Below are 23,970 nucleotides of genomic sequence, written 5' to 3' on the forward strand. Positions count from 1 at the left end.
CTAATTGAATCACATTTTAATTAATATTAATATTAATATTCATTTTACTTATATTAATATTAAATGAAGCCTTCGATGAATCAAAGCAGTTTCACACACCGCCTCGTAACGCTTACGTGTTCTATTAAGACACTGTTTCTTTAAGTGACATCATAGACACTTGCACGAGCCAAGGTCTCAAGCAGACAACTTTACAATTTAATATGATTTATTCCGGTAGTGATGGGCTGATGAAGCTTCATGAAATGGTGTCATGTTGTTAAGAGGTCAGTAGGTGGCGCCATTAGTTTAAAAAATAATGTGAGGTTTGTGAGGACAGTTGTCTAACACAAGGGAAATAATGCAGAGACCGCCATCTAGTGGGCTTTTAAAACAATGACATGGCTTTATACTTATTTATACTTATACTTTATACTTATGGCTAATTGGATAGAGTACATCTTACCACACAACACGTAATAGATTTTTAGGAGTTGATTGTTTTTTAACTATAATGTACAGTGAAGAACATTTTAAACTGAATAGCGAACCTGCTAGATTAGCTGGTCACTAACATTTAGTAAATGTTCAATTTAGTAACAAACCTTTACTTTCTATTACCAAATGAATCACTATCCTAAGAGAGAGAAAAAAGGATTTAATGTATTTATTAATGTATGCATTATTCACCTGCTTTATCATGAATGATAAATGACAACTGGTCACGATACGAATGATCATGTTAAGGTGGAATTAATACGCCTGAGGTATTTTTACAGGTCATGTGTGTCTTAGATTAAAAAGAAATGTCAGGCAAAGTTGGTCGGATCATCTCATACTCAAACTCGACCTTTAATGTGATCCAACGTGGATTTGTGTTGCCTAGCAACCACTTCAACCACGTGCACTAATGTATATAAATGTTTAATAGGCTTACACATATGTCAGCTAGTACAATAAAACTAAGTCACAATGCACACAAGAGCTATAGTGCCTTGTGAATTATAGGTTGTTGTTTTTTTTACATTTATAATATAGATGTTCAATATATGTCATGATGACTGTTTGGTTAATAAGGATTGTGAGTTCGGCTCAGCTCGAATAAAGAGCCTGTATTTTGGAATTCACTGTAGAACTGAGTGGGACTTCTGCAACTCTGCAGAGACACTTATATAACAACTTCTACTTTTTCCTTCAGGAATCATCTGCAGCCTCACATCATCGCTGCTAAAAATAAGAAAGAAAGAAATCATGAGCTGAGAGAAACAAAAGTGAAATGCCAAGAAATCCTCTTAAGACATGAGATGTATTTTTACTCCGGTGATGCAAAAAGATTCTTTGACTTCAGTCCTCGGTGCTTTTGAGCTCCGTCCAAATGATCTCAGACATTCCTGAGCCAGATCTGTTCATCTGGGCTCACAGACACAATCCTGCAGCCACTTGACCTTTTAAATGAAGTTTAAAAATACAATAGATTGTGAGAAAAGTTCAAATGTTGCCACGATAAACTTAAGGAGTTAATTTACTTTTTTTCTTGAGCATATTTGTGAAAGTAGTTGTGTTTCTGACTTAATTATTACATAAATATTTATTTTATTTGACTGAGGAAACAGCGACGCCTAACGGTGGGTTTCGTTTATACTGAAGACCAAACATGCTGACGTCAAGTTACTTATATCAAATACATGAATATTTTTGAATTGAGAAGCTCGATTTTTTTAAACTATTTTTACACGAATAAAAAACTTGTAATTGGATATTATTTTATTGATTAAGTTTTGCCTGTGACGAATCTGCTTCTTCCGTCCTTCAGATTACCTACTTACCTTCGGTTTTGTAACCGGTCATTTGGTAACAAACCTCGAGGACAAAATGTCGACTATGTAAGAAATTCCAGTCTCGTTAAATGAAACGTTGAATCGGACCGACGAGTCAGCTTCTATAGTTATTATTTTTTTGCATGTAATAGTCGTTCATTCATCAGCAGGAGGCGTTTCTCAGCGCGGACACAGGAAGGAGCGAACAGGAAACAGATAGTTTCGATATCAACTGAAGGTGAAGAGTTGAATTCAGGTGAGTTTTTATCGTGAAAACCTCTAAGAATTCAGGCGGTTTTTGTTCAGGAATTCTACAAATGTATGTATGAATCTTATCTAATAATGCGAGGCGCTGTTGTTGATCACCCCACGTGTTTATTTATGTATATATTTAGAAGTTAGACGCTCAAAAACATTTTAAAATCCACTATTGTCTCTATTCCACTTAATCAAAGTTAAAGTGAAACGATGTTATGCACGATATGAACGTGAAAATACTGTGTTTTTCAGTGGTTTCGGACAACTATTGTGACTGTCAATATTTTAAGTTTTTTAATGTGTTTTTAATAGTTTCACAGCCTATATAACTATTGACATATGCACAGGTGAATCTGGTCTGAGTTAAGGGTTCAACTAAATAACCAAAGCAACGATATGACTTTAAATGTTGTATTGTCAGGTGGGTTTTGTAAAAACTATTGGATGGAAACTGATGTTTAACAAAAATATTATCTTCTTTGCAGAGGAGAGCCATGTTCAGCCAAAGGTGCATTGTGGGAAATCTCAGACTGCAGAGTCGTCTACACTTCCAGAACTCCCTGGTGTCCGCTGCAAAATCGGAGAGTCGTCGTGTTTTACTGCAACGTCGTCTTCCCTCCTTGTGTCAGAGGAGTCTCCTGTCTCAGGGCCCCAAGCCTGAAACTAAATTAGGTTTTAAGACTCGGTTAGGGGTGGTCTTGTTGATAGGTGGGAGTCTGTTTGGAACCTGGGCGTACGTGAACAATGAAAAGGAACAGCTACTGCGGCAGAAGCGTGTCGAGCAGCTGCGGAAAGTGGCTGTGGGTCACGGCAACTTCAGCCTCCTGGACCACACGGGGAAGCGCAGAACCAAGAAGGACTTTCTGGGCCAATGGGTGCTGCTGTACTTTGGGTTCGCGCACTGTCCGGACATCTGTCCCGACGAGCTGGATAAGATGAGCGATATTGTGGCCGAGCTGGACAAGGACTCCTCCCTTCCCACCGTGCAGCCCATCTTCATTACGGTGGACCCGGAGAGAGACGACGTGAAAGCTATGGCCCGCTACGTCAAAGACTTTCATCCACGTCTGCTGGGTTTGACGGGAACGCAGGAGGAGGTCAAAGAAGTGGGTCAGGACTACCGAGTCTACGCCACCGCCGGACCCAAAGACGAGGACGGAGATTACATAGTGGACCACACCATTCTCATCTACCTGATCAGTCCTGACGGGCTGTTCCTGGACTACTACAACCGTATGAAGAAGCAAGAGAGTATCACAGAGAGCATCCGAAACCACATGAAGAAGTACGTCCCACTCCCGCGGCAGTAGATGCTTAGTCTTTAATAAAATATTGGTGTTTACAAAAGCATATGATTGCAATTCCTGACACAATTTGACAAGATACATTTGAACAACATTTAAAATAGATAAAAGAGAAAACCATCACTTCTGCTAGGCTAAAATAACCTTTGATTAAAAAGAGACTCTTATAATCAGGTGGGTAAAATTCAGTGGAAAAGAAAAAAAAAAAAAGCGTGTAAATGAAAATCAAGAATTTAGATGGTTTCTTGTACTGACCCATTTCAATTGGACATTATAAAGGACAGATTCTTGTCTCATATCTTTGCAAATTGGATGCTTTGATTCATTGACAAGCACCTCCGTACAAATTAATTCATGACAAATCCCTGAAGAAAATGGAAACTATTTTAAAAGAGCTTTAAAGTCCATCAACCAATCTGGGCTCAACTGGACCCCGTCATGGTTTTGAATCTGTCGGTGGCTCTCTGAGCGCTCAGCAGCGTCAGACTCATAGAATCCAAACTCTCCTCCAGGCCGGGTGTGCTTTCGATTTCCACTGTATTGTCGTTCGCCTGAAGAACACACAGACGTTCCATCACACAAGGGGTCAAAATGTTAGACTAGTTGGCAAAAGCTTATATCAATTAAACACTCACTCCTGTGAAAGATGATATTAGTCAGCTTTTTAATGTTCTTCATAAAACGCCTCTCGTTTGTTTCACCATTTCATTTTTAAAACAGATAAATCATGGACATATAAGATCTTCATACAATATATTTTAGCCCATTAGAAGGCACCGCCGGCCCACAAATGTTTAATCTGATCACGTTTTTGGCAGATATTTGTATAAGTAGTTCAAGTTACCAGTTGTAGGGAAGCCAGCAGGAACTTGCAGGCCTCGAAGTTGTCCAGACCAGAAACGATGGAGGAGAACATCCGCCGCCGGCCGACGTCGCCCAGCGAGGAGACTATGTTATAGCCGTACTCATGGATGTCGAATACTGTACGCTGCTCCTGAGAGGCAACAGAGACGAGGATGAGGGACAAGAATCAATGTTGCCTTCTGATCATCGTACCTGCTGAGCAAGCTCGGGTTTGATCTTCTCCTCCCAGTCCTTGACTCGTCTGGAAAGGGCCGTCTCCTGAGTATAGGCTCCAGAGTTCACCACCAGCTGTTCCTAAAGTCACAAAAACACAAGTTTAAACTTTCTCCTAAACTCTTCTCTTATTTTGCCTCCAACGATATTTGACATGCACATTTCAAACGAGTGTATTTCAGTTAATTCAGTTAAGGTATCAAGGTTGATGACCTACCACTCGCAGTTTAACCAGGTCTTCATAACTCAGCTCCTCGTCAGGTCCATCTACAAATACAGAAATGTAAGATTTCAGAATAATCAAACTCGGATCAGAATGCGACCAGATAGAAGACTATAGTTTCCTGGGGCCACATGTACTAAGAGGTCGTATACACAAAAAACGCATAGACATACTTTTCCACGTGAAAGTTCATACAGTATGTATCAATGATGAAAAGAGTGTTAAAAAGTCTGGACTTGCTGACACTTTTGTAGGTGGCGTATGTCCTTATTTACAGATGGATGTCAACCTACATAACATCAAATAATTAGCAAACACACAAGTGTTTGTACTTAGATGAGTGGATATTTAATTTTACACAAATGTATAAATATGTTCTCGTTTACCAAACTGATGAACTGTATTTATTAAAAAAGCATAGATCATTTTATACTGAATATTTTAATCTGCTATTTCACACCATTCAGAAAAAATGTAAAGCAATTATGAGCTTGTTTTTATAACATAACGAACAAAATGATCAGCGTCTGATGCTTCAAGTCTTCTACGAGAGTCACAGGCGTTCTTGTCAAACAACATAACGTCCGTTTAATCAAACTGAAGCTGCAGAATGAAAGCTGCTAAAGCCAGTTTTTCTAGTGTGATCACATGAGCCTTCGCCTTGAAAAAGACACCTATATAAATACACCGTCACCTGATTTGTTCAGTTGTAATTTGTAAACAAAACGCTTTAATTTTATAAATGTAATAAGAATTAGCGCATTTGTTCTGCAGCTGCGCCACACATTCTTATGAAGCTCAGACCATCTCCACATCATCAATACTCAGGGCTTTAAGTCACTGATTTAAACTTTTATTATAGTTAAACTCAATTTTAAGATGTTTCAAATAAGCCCCTGATCGTCTCTTTAAATAAAATATTTGCGTTAATAACCCCGTTTATAAAATATAAACATTTACGCCGGAGCACATCTGCACTATAAATTTAAGTATGTGATCCATGTTAGAGATGCTTTAAATGAATGAATATAAACTGTTTAAATTCATGTTTTCGCACCATTTTCTGGATTTAAGTGTACGACCGATTTTATAGAAAATACACAAACTTCTTTGTACATGCGGCCCCTGGAGATTTAAATTCTTTACCTCCAACAAAACCACCAGCAGGATCTTCTGCAAAGTCTTGATGGTCGTCATCAGCATCTTCCAGGGAGGGGAGATAAAAATGAACTACTGTTCCTTGTAAATTAAGTCCCTATTGTTGTTAAACCGAGGTGATCTACCTTGTAGTTCCGGATGTTCAAAACCTTCTGCAAGCTCCTCATGTGGTGCTGCAGACTCAGGCAGCAGGAATGTCCGTCTTAGTTCTTCATCTGAAACAATTAACCCCTGCAACACAGACATTCATCAACAACCAAGCCTAATTGTTTTACAAGTTCAAAGCTTTTTGTAATAATCATAGGAATAAGTCTAGATTCTTCTTTATTAACTTGAACTGTTCATCTCTTAATAGCAGACTTACCGCTCTTCTGTTGACCCTCTTTCGACTCCTTACTTTGTCTTTTATCATTGATAAATAAATATAGTTTAGGTCTGAAAAAGACACACAATAATAAGAAGACAAAATGAGCACATCCTTACATATTTCAATGAAAAGAGAGTTTTGTACAAACGGACACATACTGACGAGTACAATAGAGTCCAAGATCTATTTAAGATACATTTAAATCAACACAATAGTTGCCCTTTAATTGAAACCTTAATCAAAAGAATTTGACAAAAAAAGGCATTTTATCTCATGTCCATATCTTGACTTCCATCAAGCCTGTGCAACATACAAGAAGAGCAGAACACTCACCTGTAGACTTGGGTCCGTTCTTCAACTTGTGCTCAGGGGGATCATCTGCAACAAAAATAATATTTTAGCATATAGAATATTTAGACTGAGTCCCCACTGGTTTTTACCCGATAGAAAACCTAGCAGCACTTACAGGCTCCTTTGAACCAGCCCTTGAAATCCTGGAGGGGTTTCGGGCATTTTCGTTTCCTCTTCCCTCCATCCAGACCATCAGGTACTTTGTAGCACTTCCCTAAAACAAACCTGTGTGAACCACAAACCCAAACATAGTAGTGATGAAATAATGTGTTACCTGGCTGTAGAGGTTTGTCTGCTCCAAGGTCAGCATATAGGTCATTTAGCTGCCAAACATTCACCTACAGACACAGAAACAAACTTGTTGATCATACATTTTAAACCAGTTGTTTTTTTATATTATTTTTTTCACATACAGCAGGAGGAGCCTCTTGTTTTCTCAACTTTTCAGCTTCAATCTGGCGCTTCTCTCGAACCCCCCTGCCTTCACTTGGAGCCTGATAGGACAGAAAAAAGAGCAAAAGAAAATGAAGATAATTAAACGTACACATGAAAGACAAACTATTGCAGAAACGAAAATTCAGACCTGGTGTCTCTCAACATGCTCGTCCACCTGTTGTTCCATCTCCATACCACCATCCTCTAGTGGCAGGAAGTCATCCTCAGGTGCATCACCTCCTCCAAAACAATCACCTTGAAGTGGTGCCTCATTGCCAACGACTGTCCCTTTAAAAAAAAAAAAACACACAATTGTACTCAAACCATCAACATTTGTGGAAAAATCAATAATACCCTTGAATTCTATTGATTAAAACAATATAAATTGTAAACACTAAAAAGTTACTTACCTTGAGGTTGTACTTGTTGTTGCGGCTCATAGTCCTGCACACGAAAGAAAGGAGTTGCCCCATGTGTAAGCAGAATGAAGTCCCCTTCTCCAGGAAGGAACGTGTTTATTTTGAAGTCTTTCTGACTGCACAGAACCTCGTCCTTTATGCTGAAGAATAACCAGAGTTCATAATAATTTATTAAGCAAAAAAAAATTGGATTAAGTTATTTCGATGTATAAATGTCAGACCTGATGAGGGGAAACTTCTGCTTCTCAGTTGTTTCAAGGATAATCAAACACTCAGGAGAAAGTGAAATCACTTTCACCATCTGCATGGATACAAAAAAGAGACAAAAATGATGATGAAATCTGCCAAAAAATATCTTAAATTAAACTAACGGAGGTGGCATCCATCTGCTTCGAGTCCTCAGTAACATCCGTGTCCACAGCGGAGAACTGAAGAAGACAAATTAATTCAATCAATACATAAACAATTCTGTTGACATTTGACTCCATTTTTGTAACACTCACCTCAGCGTTGTCACCATCATCCTCATTGCCGCCGTTGTCATCTGCTGAACCCTTTTTCTCTGCACTGGCATCTTTTTTTTTTCTGTGCGACATTGTAAGATCAGATTTAGAACCAGCTACAGACATGAAAATGGGGATTAGTTAAGTCTCACTTGCTGTCTCTGTTGTTGATATACTCCATTGTTTGGAACACCAACTTATGCAGCAGCTCTATCTGGAATTTAAACGGCAGATTTCATTACTTAAATATATATTTAATAAAAGAAAACAACTACTCACCTTTTTACTGTAGATGCAAGTGGATCCCTGAATGAGGAGTGCCGCCTCAGCAAAGTTAAGTGTTGTTTTACCGCCATCAAAAGTGATACACATCTCATCCAGCTAGAAAAATATAACACAAGTTTAAACTTCCTTTACATGTATAGCAGAATGTGTTTAATGCTTTCTTTTTTTTTCAAAGAGAGAACTACAGATTATTCTACTCTTTATTTTATTCAACATTCTCCATTTCAAACCCACCTCTTCCAAATAGTCGTTCAACTCAGACGCAACGTCAACGTCCCAGTTCTTGGTGAGTTCTCGAATAGGCTGAAGAAGATGAGCAAACCTGCTCTCCAGGGTCTCCATGTCGTGCATGATGTCACACAGTTGCTGTCACTAAAAAGAGACCATCGAAAAATTATTACCATCCTATCTTTTAAAGAACAACACAGGCGTCTGGACATTAATTCTTCTCAGGACCACTTATATACATGTTATAAATGTGCAGATTTACGAGAAAACAAACATTGATAAGTAATAACTTACCTGTTACAGCTGACCGTCGAGCCCGCAGCTAAGTGTTGTGTAGCGGTTAGCACAACAGTCAAACAACCCGCGCTATTTTCTTCTTTGTTGGTTTGTTTCGCTGCCGACTCGCGTGGCTGCCCCCTGCAGGTCACTGGACGTGTTTAACACGTTGAAGGTCCAAACAATTGAGAGGGCTTAATAATCATAATACTTTTAAACTACTTTTACTTTTTACTTTGTATATACTTTTGTTTGTTGACTGTGACACAGGATGTTTTACAGTAGTAACTATAAAAAGTGAAAAATATTTAATGAGATATGAGACATAACATCAGAGTGACATAACCATAGATCCTGCAAGTGTCTGTTGTGTCATCTGTGACTTTATAATAACCAGTATATATATATATATATATATATAGTTTTATTAATGTACATTAATTAATAATAACCAGTATGTACATTTTTATTAATTGACATTCATTTATAATAACCGGTATTTACATATCTTTAGTAGGGGACATTCATTTATAATAACCAGTATGTGTGTAGTTTTATTAATAGACATTCATTTATAGTAACCAGTATGTATATAGTTTTATTAATGGACATTCATTATAATAACGGGTATTTACATAGTTTCAGTAGAGGACATTCATTTATAATAACCAGTATTTACATGGTTTTAGTAGGGGACATTTATTTATAATAACCAGTATGTATATAGTTTTATTAATGGACATTCATTATAATAACAGGTATTTACATAGTTTCAGTAGAGGACATTCATTTATAATAACCAGTATTTACATGGTATTAGTAGGGGACATTCATTTATAATAACCAGTATGTATATAGTTTTATTAATGGACATTCATTATAATAACGGGTATTTACATAGTTTCAGTAGAGGACATTCATTTATAATAACCGGTATTCACATAGTTTAAGTAGGGGACATTCATTTGTAATTACCAGTATGTGTGTAGTTTTATTAATGGACATTCATTATAATAACCAGTATTTACATAGTTTTAGTAGGGTACCTTCATTTAAAATAACCAGTATTTACATAGTTTTAGTAGGGGACATTCATTTAAAATAAACGGCATTTACATAGTTTCAGTAGGGGACATTCATTTATAATAACCAGTATGTATATAGTTTTATTAATGGACATTCATTTATAATAACCAGTATGTATATAGTATTATTATAGGGTACATTCATTTATAATAACCAGTATGTATATAGTTTTATTAATGGACATTCATTTATAATAACCAGTATGTATATAGTATTATTATAGGGTACATTCATTTATAATAACCAGTATGTATATAGTTTTATTAATGGACATTAATTTATAATAACCAGTATGTATATAGTATTATTATAGGGTACATTCATTTATAATAACCAGTATGTATATAGTTTTAGTAATGGACATTCATTTATAATAACCAGTATGTATATAGTATTATTAAAGGGTACATTCATTTATAATAATCAGTATGTGTGTAGTTTTATTAATGGACATTTATTTATAATAACCACTATGTATATAGTATTGGAGAATATAAACAGTGAAATGAATTAAATTAAAGTTTTTTTTTTTTTTTTTTATGTATATGGAGGAATCGTCAGTGGATTTAAAGCGTAAAAGTATATTTCCAACAGCACTCAAACCCACTTGTAATTCAAACCATTCATTTTCGAGAAACCCAAGACATTTTCTTGGAATGACTAAAAAAAAACCGTTGAAGCAGTTTTCAAGTTCGCAACACGCTCACGTCTAAACGTAACATATCGTTGTTCTCTAGGAATAGTTTTTTATTGTTGTTTCGATAGAAATAAAGCGATCGTTTCAACAATAATAGACTCCTTAGCCCCGGTGTGTGCGCGGCGCGCGCGCGCGTCTAGCTGAGCCACCTTAAATCAGACCGCGCTGCACCACGTGACCATGTTCTTGGAAAGTTCCTGGAAATGCTTCTTTGTGTTTACGGCTGATGTCGTTTATTCGGTGGTTGGTCCGGGAGGCGAAGGCGGGTTGAGGAGTGACTGGCGGCGGCGGGACGGGGGTTGACATGTTCTGGGAGCCTCGCTGTCCTTCTATCGCTCGGACGGACTTGAGTGTTAGATCCTCACCGGGGGAACACCACTGACAGCTCGGTTCATCCTCGCATGGAGACGATACTCGGTTCATCACATGTACCGCGAGGAGGAGGAGAAACTGGACGGAAATGTGAAGAAATATGAGGCGGACTTTTTTTTGAAGAAGGACGCTTGAATTAAAGTGGTTGTCAAGCTAGCTGCTAGCCGCGCACACGTCAGGTACGTCACCGTCTGTCCTCGAACATAAATGTGACAAATAGTCAATAATCAATTAATTTAAAAATTGTTATATGTACAACTGTTTTTAGATATATAATGAAGTTACTATCAATTTCAAATTGTAGTTTTGAAATAATTTGTTTTGGTCATTTTTATTTAAAATGATCACATACCATGTAATAATGTTGTAAATAGAATGAATCAATGTGTAAATAGAAGATAAAAAAAACATTATATTATTGATGTTCCAATTGATATAATAATTAAATATATCCATATATTTATGTCTTAGTAACTCTTAATTAAGTATCTTATGTTTATACTATACTATACTACTACTATCTACTTTACTATCGTGTTCAATTCATCGACACAAAACCATTCAAGAAAGTCGTGTCAATAAAAACAGATTTACCCCTTTTCCTGTTGCGCAAATTGTGTTTTCAGTCACTGAGGCCAAAACCTCTGACAAGAATGAGTTTGACGTCACAGTTGTCCTGAAATGAACCTGATTTTGAAAGCACAACATTATCGGTGTCATTGTCCCTTTGATGGACGAATGAATAGACTTGAAATTAAACGTGTACTGTTTTTTGGCTGGATATTTGGATCATGATCCAATTAGTATTATTATCTTTGGAAGTTTTGATTCACACCATACACAATGTTAACATGTAGTTCACAATAATGTCGTTGGTTAATGAACGTTGTTGCCTCTCAGATGGTTGAATGCGACAGAACCGTGTCCCTCATCTGAGCCTTATAGGTTGATGACCAATGACCTGCCAGTCGTCAGATTCCACAGAAGTCACAGTGAACAACAGACAAGCTGAAGACAACTACGGTTCTGTGGAATCTGAAGAAAGATGCATTTCTTTGGCCATGAAAGATCTGAAGAACACAGGTACTAGTTTTTGTTGAAACTCTGTTAACAATTTATTACTCAGGTTCTGAGCCCAAAGGGGAAAGTTCAGGTCTACTTTGTTGCATTTTTAAACATAGCTACATGGAGAATGCTTAATAATTAAACAGTGAAAGGTCTATTAAGATTATCATTGTATATGAACGGACAACAAACTAGGCGAAAAAAACATCATTTTGAGTTTTTTTTAGTAAGTTTTGTGCAAAAGCCAGCAGGCATTAACTTTGAGATTTATTCTCAGGGATCAGAGCGATCTGCGGCGTGCAAAAGGATTGGAGACAATTCACCTGCTGTAATTCTCTTTAATTTTATCATCATTAAACGCACAGTGATTCTCTTTTAACGAAAACAGAGTATTGTTGAAAGACCCCAAATGTAGGTGATACAATAGATCCAATGAAACAATTCAATAACCCTCTCACATAGATATGTACAATAGGTATTCATTGAGCTTCATGGGTTTCATGACTAGTGCTGGGAAATATTTGATACTGGTTTTTGAACTTTTTTCATTAAAAAGTTTCATAAGATCAATTGTAACAAAAAGACAATTACATTACTCATAGTACAAATCTTGACTTACATCTTTTTGCTCCGTTCAATTTTCACTCTAAGATGTTTTATAACAGCAAAAAGAAATGCATAATTCCCAGTGGAAAATAATACTTCTAAATTATCAACCAAAACTTGGCACAGAAAGATGAACCATTTCTACCAAACTACTGAAGAATTTCGGTCAGTGCCACTTAAAGAACAAAGTTTGATCCCCAGCATTCATGACCATGGTAAAATAAATGTAATGCTACATGTGTTTGTTCGTTTACTGAGGTCTTTCTGACAGGCTGGTACTGGGGAAGCCTAACTGCAAATGAGGCCAAAGAAATCCTCCAGGACGCAGAAGAAGGTACCTTCCTTGTCCGTGACAGTTCCCAGCGTGATTACCTCTACACGATCTCAGCCATGACATCTGCGGGTCCCACCAACCTTCGCATAGAGTTCAAACATGGTAAATTCAAGCTGGACTCTGTGGTTCTGGTGAAGCCCAAGCTAAAGCAGTTTGACAGCGTGGTCCATCTGGTGGAGCACTATGTTCGTCTGTCAAGGACTAACGGGAAAGGGTCGGCCAGCTCTCAGCCCTCGACGGCTCCCAACGGTACTGTTCAACTGCTGCTCACTAAACCAGTTTATACCACCATGCCGCCTTTGCAGCACCTCTGTCGCATCACCATTAACCGGACCACTAGACGGGTACAAGACCTGCCACTGCCAAACAGACTAAAGGACTACCTGACGGACTATGTCTATGACGTGTAGTGCTCATTGGGGGCGGGACTGTAAAGACCCTTCATGCCCTTTCCCAATTGGATTTTCAAGTCTCTGGGTGGTAATGTAAGAAGTTATCACCGGATGAGGTCTGACCTGGTGCAAGATGAATGACGTGATTGGCCAGTACCAAAACCCCATTGAAAACATCTTAAGCTATTACCTGCGAATGTTGAAACTAGCAAGTTTTCTGAACTGGCTCTTGACATATTGGTCACAAAGAAATGTTTTTCTACAGATAATCAATTAATAAAAAACTTGGTGCGTTTACGAAGCTTTCACTATCGTGAACCGCCATTACTGACTCTTACTGAGTATTTTTCACATTTCTCTTAATCAGATATAACTAGATTCATATGCTGGAACTGGACTTTCTTAATGTTATCTTGTTTTGATGTACACTAGACAGTACGTTTTGTTCCTAATTAGTGTATGGAAAACAAAGCGACCTTTGTTGAGGCCTTCATTAAGAAATAAATTGCAAATTCTGCATCAAAAGAAAGTTTTATAAAGTTTTCATTGGACAGATACTTATTATATAAGATATTAAGATATCGTCAACACGCAATTTGTATTACTTAGTAGATGTGTTTTGCAGACCAATATATAAAGCCATAAAATCTGTTGAATTTGTCACTTTGATATATGCTCTGACTTGTTTTTCAAAGAAAAAAAATCTTCAAGTTCCTTTTACTTGATGACCATGCAATTTATGTGGGTTTCAAGTGAGTAATGTTTTCTCCCCTGCAGCATGAACACAGAGATCTTCTTCATAACTCATGTTTTTTATATACATGACTAATGTCAAGCAAACAGTATCTTGAAACAGTCAAACATCACAATATTCTGATCCAAACTACTCTTTGGAATTGTTTGTATTATATTTAATATCACAGTCAACTCATTCAATTCCCCACAGTTTGTTCTCAAGTTCTCAAGTTAAACTGACACACTCCACTGCTGGGAGAAACACAGACAAACATTAATCTGTTAATAAATACCTTCACTTTTATTGTGTCGAGTCCGTTGGAATTCTTTCACAGTGTGTTCTCGTCCTTGGACGACATAGTCATAGGAGAGAGAGGATTGAGCAATATCTGTTCTTACAGTCCAGCACAACATAGCACCGTACGTTTTAGCTTCTCGTACATAAGATAGCATTAGCATCATTAAATCAGATGGTTAGGAAACATGGTGGCCAACAACACAAACTCAAACGTTGCCTGTGTTAGCCTTATGTTAGCACATTAAAGAAAACGACAAGGTAAAATACCTTGCTCTTAATTCTAATTTTATTAGGATGTGTGTCCTTGGTGATCATTGTTGGATTCTCAATGTTCAAACGTTGCCATTGAATGTTGTAAATAATCCAAGAACATACAAATGAGGAGAGACTATAGAGAGGCAGCCCGTCAGCATTTCAGGGGGGGACATGACCTCTTTTTTGGCAGTGCAAAATTGCCATAATTCTGCAATAAAGCCTTGAAGACCCATGTAAAAAAAAATTACCGGGTAAACAAGTTAAAGTCAGTTTGAAAGGTATTTTGTTTTCTACCTTTGTATGTTGTTGGTGATGTGAGGCTGTCAAAATTGTGTAGTGAAATTTCTGAAGTGGTTTAGAAGGAAACATTTAAACGGGTCTTGAATATACATAATGTTTTATAATTTTTTTAAATAATGTTGTTAATTGGACTGAGGCCCAAACATAACCACTATTAACAGTCAAGTCGTAAATCCACTTTGGTTAAGGAATATTTTGAAAGACTTTAAAGTTGTGCGAGCACACAATTTTCTTTTTCAAATAAATAATTTCTACCAGTTTCTCAGGTTTTTAATAATGTCCTATGATTCTCATTTGTTTTCCTCCAAAATGAATGTATTCTTTTTTTAGAGGTAAATTACTGCAATCCTTCATCTTTGGTATATCTATTTATGGTTACACACTGTTTGTTTTTGGTCAAAAAGCAGATACTTTTATCTCCACGATGTGAGATGCTTTAACTGTGTTCAGAGACAAAAATTGGATCAATAAAGTTATTTGAATTGTGGTTTGTTCTTTCTTGATGATAATACTGGTTAAATATCTCTAATACTTAGTATCAGATTTGAATACACCCTTTCAGAAAACATGGTCTCAACACCCATTTTCTAAATTGAAGGGGATTTCCAATTTGAAACACAACAGGAGTTGATCCAGAATTCTTCTGTTCCTAGTAATTCGGGGAAAATCTTATGAAATCTTAAATGGAAATTTATAATTTTAACTTTCACAGTCCAACCATCCGTTAATCTGATCATGTCTATTGGTTCATTCATAAAACTAATCCAATTTATCACAGACACAGGAATGGAATCTGGATTAAGAAATTGAGATTAACTGTGGCTTCCTACCCGCTCTGTGTGTCACATGATAGACTGGAATCCTTTGGCCATTGAGTTTGACACCCCTGCTTCACCACCAGGTAACCCCAATAAAGGAATGAAGTAAAAACAATAATGGTGTGTGATATTTTTGATAGAAGAGTTGATGTAAAGTAATCTAAAACATTTTGAATAGTCCATTATGGGATGTAAACGATCAATTAAACTAACATATATAAATATGTGTTTATTAAACAGGTATAAGGTGCTTTTTCCTTTTCATTTTCATTTGAGTGTCTTTTCTAGTGATCTTGGACCTCTATTATACTCATCATCATGTGTCTGTTTGTACACAACTTTTTAATTAATTTATCTGTGAATGGTCAAGCATGACTTCTTTGTCACTGCGCATCATCAATCCCGGAAGTCTCCACCTCAAAGCGACTCATTGTATAAACAAAGCAGGGCGTGACTATAGCTGGCTTGAGGAGGAGTGGAGCCCATTATTACGTCATAATAGACTCCGCTCTTGTAACCTAATGTTCGCTGAGATTCGTAGGGGAGACGGGGGAGAACTTTCTTTATCTTTAGACTTAGATTGTATCATCTTCTCTTTATTTCTCTTTGTTCTTGTTCTTATTTTATTTTGATTTATTTTTTATGAAAAATTGCTGTATTTTCTGTGGCTATTGGAAAAAAAACATTTCATTCAATAAAGTTTTACCTTACCTTACCTTACCTTAACTTTATAAAGTAATTACTTCAAAACATGGTCATGATGAGAGACTTACTGCATCTTGGAGACTTCAACATTTGAAACATGTGAGTAAGTCGGAGAGTTGGCTTTTCACATGAGTTGCTCTTTAAAAAATAGAAACAGAGGACCTTCTTGTATATTCGTTCCGCTCCTATTTCTAGTCGGACACAATAACAATGCGCACGTCGGCCAGGCGTGGCGCTTGAAAAATGGATCCAGTTCATCAGAACTTACTCAGACGGAACCGACTCTACCTGTCCGATCAGCTGGAAGTAAGCGACACGATCGTTCCCTTTCTGTACCAGGAAGGCATTTTAAACCAGGACCACGTGGAGAGCATCGAAGGTCAACTGACGCATCGGAAGAAATGCACGAAGCTGCTGGACATCCTCACGACTCGAGGTCCGCGGGCTTTCGGCGCCTTCCTGCGGTCCCTGGACGACTACAGCTGGGTCAGGGACCGGCTGGAGCTGCAGTCCGAACCAGAACGAGATGCTACAGGTTAACATCTATTTATTTATAGTCGATTGAAGCAGTCTTTTCTCAGAGGCACTCGGTAAAATCTGCGTCACAAACTGTAAACATCTTTCAACTCCCAGGTCAGTCCGACCTCTATGTTTTTAATAGCCGTGGTGTGTGTGATAAGATAAGCTTTTTATTTGTGTTTATCTTATCGTGTGTATGTTGGATGATACGCGGGCCACACTCGAGAGGAACTCGAGGAAAACTCGTTCACGTCCATCTCAGTACTGAGAATTAGACGTGACGTCACTAGCCCTGGAAAAAAAAACCTCAAGTGTAAATAAACAACTAGTAGTGCCGGTTCAGGAGAGTGGCATTATGTAAGATTCGTTGAATATTATATTTATTAGATTGTCTTAACGTGTCATTCAAATGCCCTCCAAATGTATTTTTCTGTTTTCTTGTCATGAAAATGTGCTTTATTAGAGTCAAGTAATGATTTGATTTGCTATTCAAAATATATAAACGTTACAGTGTGGTGCATTTCAGCTTGCACTGTTATTAACCTACAAAGATAGTTTACCATTCAGTTAAAAGTTATTAGGTGGTGAGGAGGTTAGTTTAAAACGGATTGATTCTTCAATCATTCCCAGTGGGGCATAAAAAAAATCAAACATAATAAGATGGTTATTGTATGAAAAATATTATCTCCACTTTGGTGGTAAAAAAAAACACCATTGGAGCAAATGCATTGTTTTAAATTGTGTGGCAACTTGAATAAAGTCATGGGGCCTTATAGTGTTACAGCGGTGGTATGTAAAACTGCAGTACTGACATAATCCCTGATTATAATATGAAATATATATACCTTATATAAAACAACACATAGTAAAGTTCTAAGTTGGATTCTCCAGCCATGGATGAATTGTCAATGACCTTGGGTAAAAAAGTAGTAGTAAGTAAGTAATTTGTATTCATAAAGCACTTTTGCAGACCAGGGTCACAAAGCGCTTAAACAATCAAAATAATACTGACTAAAATATATACTTTATAGGTCATTATTGTCCTTGCTCGCTAGTTCAGTCCATCTCCAAGTATTTCAACTTTCATACACTTACAAATGTATACTTTTCAGCTAAACCTGTAGTCAATTTAAAACCTAATTGAAATAAACGTCTGTGACTTATCGTTATCGTTCAATTCACTGCCTACACTATTTATTTTTTCCGTACATCTTGTGCGTTAAATCTTCATATTTTTAACCGATCAAACAAGATATTAACCTTTTTCACAACACTTTAATTAACCGTTTCTGGACCTTGGTGTGTTTTTTAAGTTATCAGACACAAAATGAATGAGCTGCATGATCCTCACATCTTACCTCGTCATTACTGTTTAATTATCACGAGATATATCCTTATTATTTCTTATTATGTTCTGTGTAGGTGACTGGCAACTCCCGGACTCAGTTCTACAGAAGGTTCCGACAGATCGAGAGTTATCCAGATTGGCCTCAGTCCTCGGTGAAGAGTGGAAAGCCGTTATTCTTGACCTGGGTGTGTCTGCAAATGCGCTGTACCGCTGCAGCGCCAATCACTCGCATGATGTTCACGGGGCGGCGCTGGCCGCTCTGGTTTATTGGAGAAGGTCTCAGGGAAAACAAGCCACTGTACAGAAACTCTCGCTGAGTCTGGATGCAGCTGGTTTCCACCTATCTGTCCTTCAGGATGTCATGCGATGACGCCTCTTTGTGCCAATTGTTTAAGGACTCCATTGACTTTAACCGTGTTTTCACACACTTTAGCCTCTGATCCCCGATTTTCGTGGAAACTTCAAGGGCTCGCAAAGGATCAATCAATGATTTTCAGAAAGGCCCTCCTCTTTTGAGAACCGACGGTACATGCATTTTATGTGTGAATGACAAGATCATCTTTGAAAAACGTTGAACTTCTCTGAGTTTATCTTGTTCACACGGCTGTTCAACCAGTGACCTACTTTTTTAAACGCATCATCAAAGACTAATACTTTCATAATTTTTAGATGCCACATTGAAATTGGAATTTCCCATTTCAAACCCGTTTTAAACGAGGTGATGAAAAACTTTCAGTTGGTCCATGTTTTTGTAATGTCTATTTTTCTTGTTTAAAGCTTAGCAAACAAAACCATATTTTCCTCAATAGAAATATCTAATTAATCAGAAAAAGACAAACTTTGAATATATTATAAAATGTGTTTATTTGCAAGTATTTAAAGTGATTATAAATTACACAAGTCAATTACATAAAGTCCTAATTTATGTATTATATACATAACATTATGGTCCATTAGAATTGTTAACAAATAGAAAGTTTTACATTGTGATGAAAAGAAAAACACTGTCAACGTTGTTTTTCGTGTGGCTTTCCTGATCAACTCGATGAACTTCTCCCATGGATCGATTGACATAGTAGAACTTTTTTTTTCATTCTTTGTGAACCTTCAAAGACACTTAATGTCGTCCACACTGTGAAACTATTTCTTCTTGCCATTACATCAGAAATGGTAGCACTAGTAATTGTTGTAAAACATATTTTATCTTTAGTTTGTCTAAATTAAATTGGATTGTATTTTTTTTCTTATGTTTTTATGCCTCCAGTTGAGCTACGTATGTCTTGGCTGTCATTCATTTATTCCTCAACAGCCTGCAGAGCTGCTTCATGCAGAGTATCAGTTTTCTGACTCACAAATTTAAGGTGGACCGTTGAGTTACAGAACTTTCCTCACACTTCCTTTGCAGTCAGTGATGCTTGCGAAAGTTCAGTTGTGTGCGTGCGTGCGTGCGTGTGTGTGGGCGGTTGTGTGTGTGTGTGTAAAGCAGCAGATGCGTGACATGCTGCTGTCTTCAGGAGAATTCTTTACAGTTTCTTAGAAAACTGTGGAGGTTGCGTTTTTTTTCCCTCTCACTGGCTTCCAAGAAACTCTGGACAGGTTTATTGCTGGAAGAGCAAAAGAAGGAGCGGATCTCTTTGAATTCCCATTGTGTGACAACCTTATGACCGACTGTTTTTTTTTATCGATTGCTTGCAAAGTGTTGTCATGGATACTACATGAGTGACGATCTTGCTGGTCCTTGATAAGATTATGTGAAGCATGTATAGTAAGTTTAAAAGGAAGTGAATATGAAATGCTCATCTACAGAGCTTACTCAAATTAATTAAATAACAGTGACTTTAAATGGGCTAAATTAACTCCCTTTCGTCTGAGATGACAATCTTTTGGTAATAAACTATAAAACAGATTTACAACTCAAAAGATCATAGAACAAAATTAAGATAAAATCTATCTTAACACAACTAGGCCTCACAATAAACAAGTCCCGTTACACCAGCTACCACTATGTACCAGCACAGGGGCCACGATAGCAGATTCCGAAAATATCCCGGCTATGAAAGGAATTTATTTGTTTTATTGTTCTCTGTGAAAGGCGCTTTACAAATAGAAATAACTCACTTATGCACTTCCAGTCCACAAGAATGCAGCTCAATTACACACTGGTGAGTCCTTGGTACTTAAATGAAAACAATGCTAAATCTACACGTGTTCAATCTTTTCAAATTCATAAGTTATTAAATACAACATGCAAATGCCACAATTTGCAGACTAATTAAGTAAGTAAGTAAGTAATTTTTATTTGTATAGCGCTTTTCCAGAGCAGGGTCACAAAGCGCTTAAACGATCAAAACAATATTCAATAAAGTATATACTTTAAAGGTCAAGATAAAACTGATAACACAACAGGAGTTCCAGAAAATCAAGGAAAAGCCTGAACAAATAAAAAAAAAAAAAAATTAACTTTTTTTTTTTTTTTTTAATCAATTAAATTAAAATTACTTAAATTAACTCAACATGTACTTGTCAAATTACAACAAAATTTTACATTTAGGACGATAACAATCTAAATTTTTATTGTGCACTTAAGTCACTAATTTAACAATAACAAATGTGAATTACATGTCAAGACTATTTATTTGCACTGTTGCTGCCGAAAACTATCCAGGAAAAGCTCCAGTTCTTAGAAGCGTTTTCTGAGCTTATCTTTTATAATTGTATATTTTATTTTAGCAACAAAAGAATAAATGTTTCTCAAGTTTGTCAATAAAGTTTTTTCAAAACTGGACGAGCTAGCTTAAAGTAGGTTTAGCTAATAGCATTCTTCTGCCACTCCGGTAAGTGCTTCGAAATTCCCCTCATAAATGAATTTTGTTTTATATATTAACAACTTACTTTTCGCATCTGCCTGTAAATAATAATTATGTATTTACTTTTGTCTGGTTAACTATATTGGTTTTGTTTATAGCAGTTCCCCCGTTTTTTTCTTGTTTTTTTTTTTTATCATGGCGCGTTTTTTAAATAAATCACAAAACGTAAAATTACAAATGTAATCTATAAAACGGGTTTAAAGGGTTCACTCGAATGTGATAAATTGATAAATATCATGTTGTAAACCAACACTTCATGGCTCGTGTCGTCACGCGTATGTTTGAATCATTGTCACCTACAGGTGGCAGTATAAGCGCGGTTTCGATACCGAATAATTTATTTTTCTTTTCGTTCTCTTGAGAATCATTAATGTCGTTTTATGTATTTAAAGTCTTAAGGTGTTTTTTCTTAAAACATCAAAGTCATCTGATGACATATTGAAAGAAAAATATTAAATGCAATACTATTTGGAATATTTATTATACAAGTGCATCGTTTTTAAGAATTGAATGGAGGGCCTCACATTTGTTATCGTAAATATTGGCTCATATTTTACATGGTTCTCAATTCAATTGGAGAATATCAATGTTTTACTATTACTCTGATTATTGGTGCAGGTTTTAAGTTTAAATTAATTTACAAAGATTATTTTAGGTCTTCTTTGACTATAATACACACACTTGCAAGATTGGTTTAAACAATATATTTGGTACTATTTGGTGGAAGGTGCCATTTTCAGTAGTGTTCCCTCTTTGCAGAAATGACATAATGGAAGATAAAGATGGATTAATGTGAGCTACTGAACACCACATGCTTTCATGTTAATGTATTGATGATGATGTTGTGATGGATTTCAGATTCCATATGTGAAAGAACTCGCTGACCTTGTGAAGTCCTGTATTAGCCGGATGTATAAATATCTGTTTGCCTGTGAACATAGCATAAGAATAATAGATGAAGTGTGAAACCTTTACTGTCACAGAACTAGGAATCTATGAGGCGTCATTTGACAAAATACATATTTTGAAACAATGAGTTCTGTCTGCACGGCTTTATCCATCCATAACACATTTGACTTACTTGAAATGTAAATTATCTATGGGATACATGCAGATCATGGTCACTTCCTTTCCCTCTGGTGTCCACTGAGATAAAAAGCCACTTTGAAAAGGAAGAAGTGTTAAATGTTCATTTTTAACTCACTTTTTCCAATGAACTCAGCCTGCAACAATTGGAATACATTATAACCTTATAGGGACTACAATTTGTTGAATGAGATTTCCCATTTTTTATCCAAGATTTTTAAGCGTTGGAGAAAATATTCAAATTTTCTCTCCTCCCATAATTGTGAATGTATCCCCAGGACTTATCTGGGGGCAAAAAAAAATAAAAATTGAGGGGGTTGGTTAAGGAGTAGAAAAAAAAGGATTACAAACGGTGAGGGAAGCCAAAGAGGAGGATTTGTAGAAGATCAGTTAGTTGGTGAGGACCAGGAGTAAAACGAGGAAAGTGGGTCAGCAGAGCTTGGAGCTGGTGAGACAGAACGTGGGGGTTTGGTGTGAGAAGAGGAACGAATGTTTAAATTAGAGGGGGAAAAATGGGGTTTCATTTAGTAGATGAGAAGAAAACTGGCTTCATGAAAACATTTTGGGTGATGTTGTGAGAGGATAAGGGAGAAGACCCACGAAGACGAGACCTTGAAAGATGGAATTAAATAGGGGAGAAGCACAATAAAAGTATAGCAGGTTAGGCATTGGGAACGAGAGAAGAGTATATTGGGGGAGAAAGAGAACAGAGGCGTATGAATGGGAAAAGTAAAGGATAAGCAAAAGTCGAAAACAAGGTGGGTGTAGTGAAGAAAGGGAAGAAATGGGTAAAGAGTCTTGCAGCTAGTGATGCATAAAAGAGACGTAAAGAGAAAATAATTCTGGTACATCAAATTGATGGGGGGGGGAAGAAAAAAAAAGAGGGATAATCGGGAGCAAAATAATATTGGTCTCAAGTGGGGGAGAAGAACCAGAGAAGTAGGGAGTCGATGCGTGACCAAATATGAGAAGGGTGATTGTGGAGAAGAGTGAAAAAAATAGATATAAGAAGGAGATAAAGACTTGAAGAGAGAATGGGATGGATGAGTAAAATAGTTTCTTGAGGTAGCAACAAGGAGCAAGAGGCGATGAAGGGGACCGAATGTAGGTGGAAAAAGGGGAAGATAAATTGGGGGAAAAGGAGATGAATGGGGCAGAATTATAGACGTAGGAGGGTGGGGGCGTATAGAGATATAGGCGGAAAAGAGGGGGGGAAAGGAAGAAAAGAAGGAACCAGATTGAATTGGGGCAAAGACCCAGGGAGTTGCATCTGGGGTAAGGAGGGGGGAGAAAAGGAAGCTGAAAGGGAGAGAAGAAGAATGGATGAGGGGGTGAGGTTGATGGTGGAAATAAGAGTTCTCGATCGTGATAAAGGTGGAGAATAGTGGTGATGCAGAGGCAAGAAAGTAAGGGCAGGAAAGGGATAAGAGGAAAGATGTGAATGGGTGAATGAGGCAGTGAGGAGAAGAGGAAGGAGAAGGAGACCCTGGCTGAGTAAGAAGAATTGTGGGCTGAAAGAAGAGACTTTCAAGCAGAAGTAACGTCGTAGAACAATAGGAAGGAGCTGCTCTAGGTAAGACGTAATGTCGGGATTTTGGGGGAGAAGGAGGCTAATTAGAAGATGAATAAGAAGAGAAGTAGGGCAGAAGAGAGGCGGAAGTGAAGAGAGGAGGGGGTTATTGAAAACAAAGAAAGGCGAGAGAAGAGGAAAAGAAGGGGGAAAAAAAATCTGAAAAAAGGAGAAGGTGGCCAGATAGAGATCTTGGTAGAGACAAATTGAGAGAAAGTGGTGCTTTTGTTTCGGGAC

At 37.1% G+C, this 23,970-nt stretch overlaps 4 protein-coding genes across 4 annotated transcripts; 3 read left to right on the forward strand and 1 right to left on the reverse strand.

The window, feature by feature from the left end:
- Positions 1-1,817: 1,817 nt before the first annotated feature.
- Positions 1,818-3,404, forward strand: sco2 (synthesis of cytochrome C oxidase 2). The gene is made up of 2 exons (XM_087786918.1): positions 1,818-2,052; positions 2,540-3,404. The coding sequence occupies exon 2, from the start codon at positions 2,549-2,551 to the stop codon at positions 3,362-3,364; it is 816 nt and encodes a 271-aa protein (XP_087643044.1). The 5' UTR covers positions 1,818-2,052; positions 2,540-2,548; the 3' UTR covers positions 3,365-3,404.
- Positions 3,358-8,758, reverse strand: ncaph2 (non-SMC condensin II complex, subunit H2). Its single transcript, XM_087786917.1, has 20 exons — positions 8,699-8,758; positions 8,411-8,548; positions 8,171-8,272; positions 8,044-8,105; positions 7,892-7,973; positions 7,760-7,816; positions 7,610-7,689; positions 7,380-7,528; positions 7,118-7,257; positions 6,948-7,028; positions 6,809-6,872; positions 6,650-6,748; positions 6,517-6,561; positions 6,181-6,251; positions 5,942-6,047; positions 5,805-5,861; positions 4,653-4,702; positions 4,415-4,516; positions 4,203-4,352; positions 3,358-3,909 (listed from the first exon to the last, which is right to left on the reverse strand). Exons 2-20 carry the CDS (start codon positions 8,525-8,527, stop codon positions 3,781-3,783), a joined length of 1,743 nt encoding a protein of 580 aa, XP_087643043.1. The 5' UTR covers positions 8,528-8,548; positions 8,699-8,758; the 3' UTR covers positions 3,358-3,780.
- Positions 8,759-10,717: 1,959 nt separating this feature from the next.
- Positions 10,718-14,271, forward strand: socs2 (suppressor of cytokine signaling 2). Its single transcript, XM_087786919.1, has 3 exons — positions 10,718-11,014; positions 11,736-11,918; positions 12,778-14,271. The coding sequence occupies exons 2-3, from the start codon at positions 11,792-11,794 to the stop codon at positions 13,248-13,250; spliced, it is 600 nt and encodes a 199-aa protein (XP_087643045.1). The 5' UTR covers positions 10,718-11,014; positions 11,736-11,791; the 3' UTR covers positions 13,251-14,271.
- A 2,296-nt stretch (positions 14,272-16,567) lies between these two features.
- Positions 16,568-22,113, forward strand: cradd (CARD and death domain containing adaptor protein). The gene is made up of 2 exons (XM_087786924.1): positions 16,568-16,878; positions 18,285-22,113. Exons 1-2 carry the CDS (start codon positions 16,587-16,589, stop codon positions 18,578-18,580), a joined length of 588 nt encoding a protein of 195 aa, XP_087643050.1. The 5' UTR covers positions 16,568-16,586; the 3' UTR covers positions 18,581-22,113.
- Positions 22,114-23,970: the final 1,857 nt, after the last annotated feature.

This window comes from Callionymus lyra, chromosome 3, assembly GCF_982586985.1.
Source record: "Callionymus lyra chromosome 3, fCalLyr1.hap1.1, whole genome shotgun sequence".
Lineage (NCBI taxonomy): Eukaryota > Metazoa > Chordata > Actinopteri > Syngnathiformes > Callionymidae > Callionymus > Callionymus lyra.

Excerpts from the sequence above, each read along its gene's own strand:
- ncaph2 (XM_087786917.1), bottom strand. The coding sequence starts at position 8,527 with ATGCACGACATGGAGACCCTGGAGAGCAGGTTTGCTCATCTTCTTCAG. Across the intron at positions 6,562-6,649 it reads GGGCTGGTTCAAAGGAGCCT|ATGATCCCCCTGAGCACAAG; the intron begins GTAAGTGCTGCT and ends TTTTTGTTGCAG. Across the intron at positions 4,703-5,804 it reads TGCTGGTGGTTTTGTTGGAG|ATGGACCTGACGAGGAGCTG; the intron begins GTAAAGAATTTA and ends CTGTATTTGTAG.
- sco2 (XM_087786918.1), top strand. The coding sequence starts at position 2,549 with ATGTTCAGCCAAAGGTGCATTGTGGGAAATCTCAGACTGCAGAGTCGT.
- cradd (XM_087786924.1), top strand. The coding sequence starts at position 16,587 with ATGGATCCAGTTCATCAGAACTTACTCAGACGGAACCGACTCTACCTG. Across the intron at positions 16,879-18,284 it reads ACCAGAACGAGATGCTACAG|GTGACTGGCAACTCCCGGAC; the intron begins GTTAACATCTAT and ends TGTTCTGTGTAG.
- socs2 (XM_087786919.1), top strand. The coding sequence starts at position 11,792 with ATGACCTGCCAGTCGTCAGATTCCACAGAAGTCACAGTGAACAACAGA. Across the intron at positions 11,919-12,777 it reads GAAAGATCTGAAGAACACAG|GCTGGTACTGGGGAAGCCTA; the intron begins GTACTAGTTTTT and ends TCTTTCTGACAG.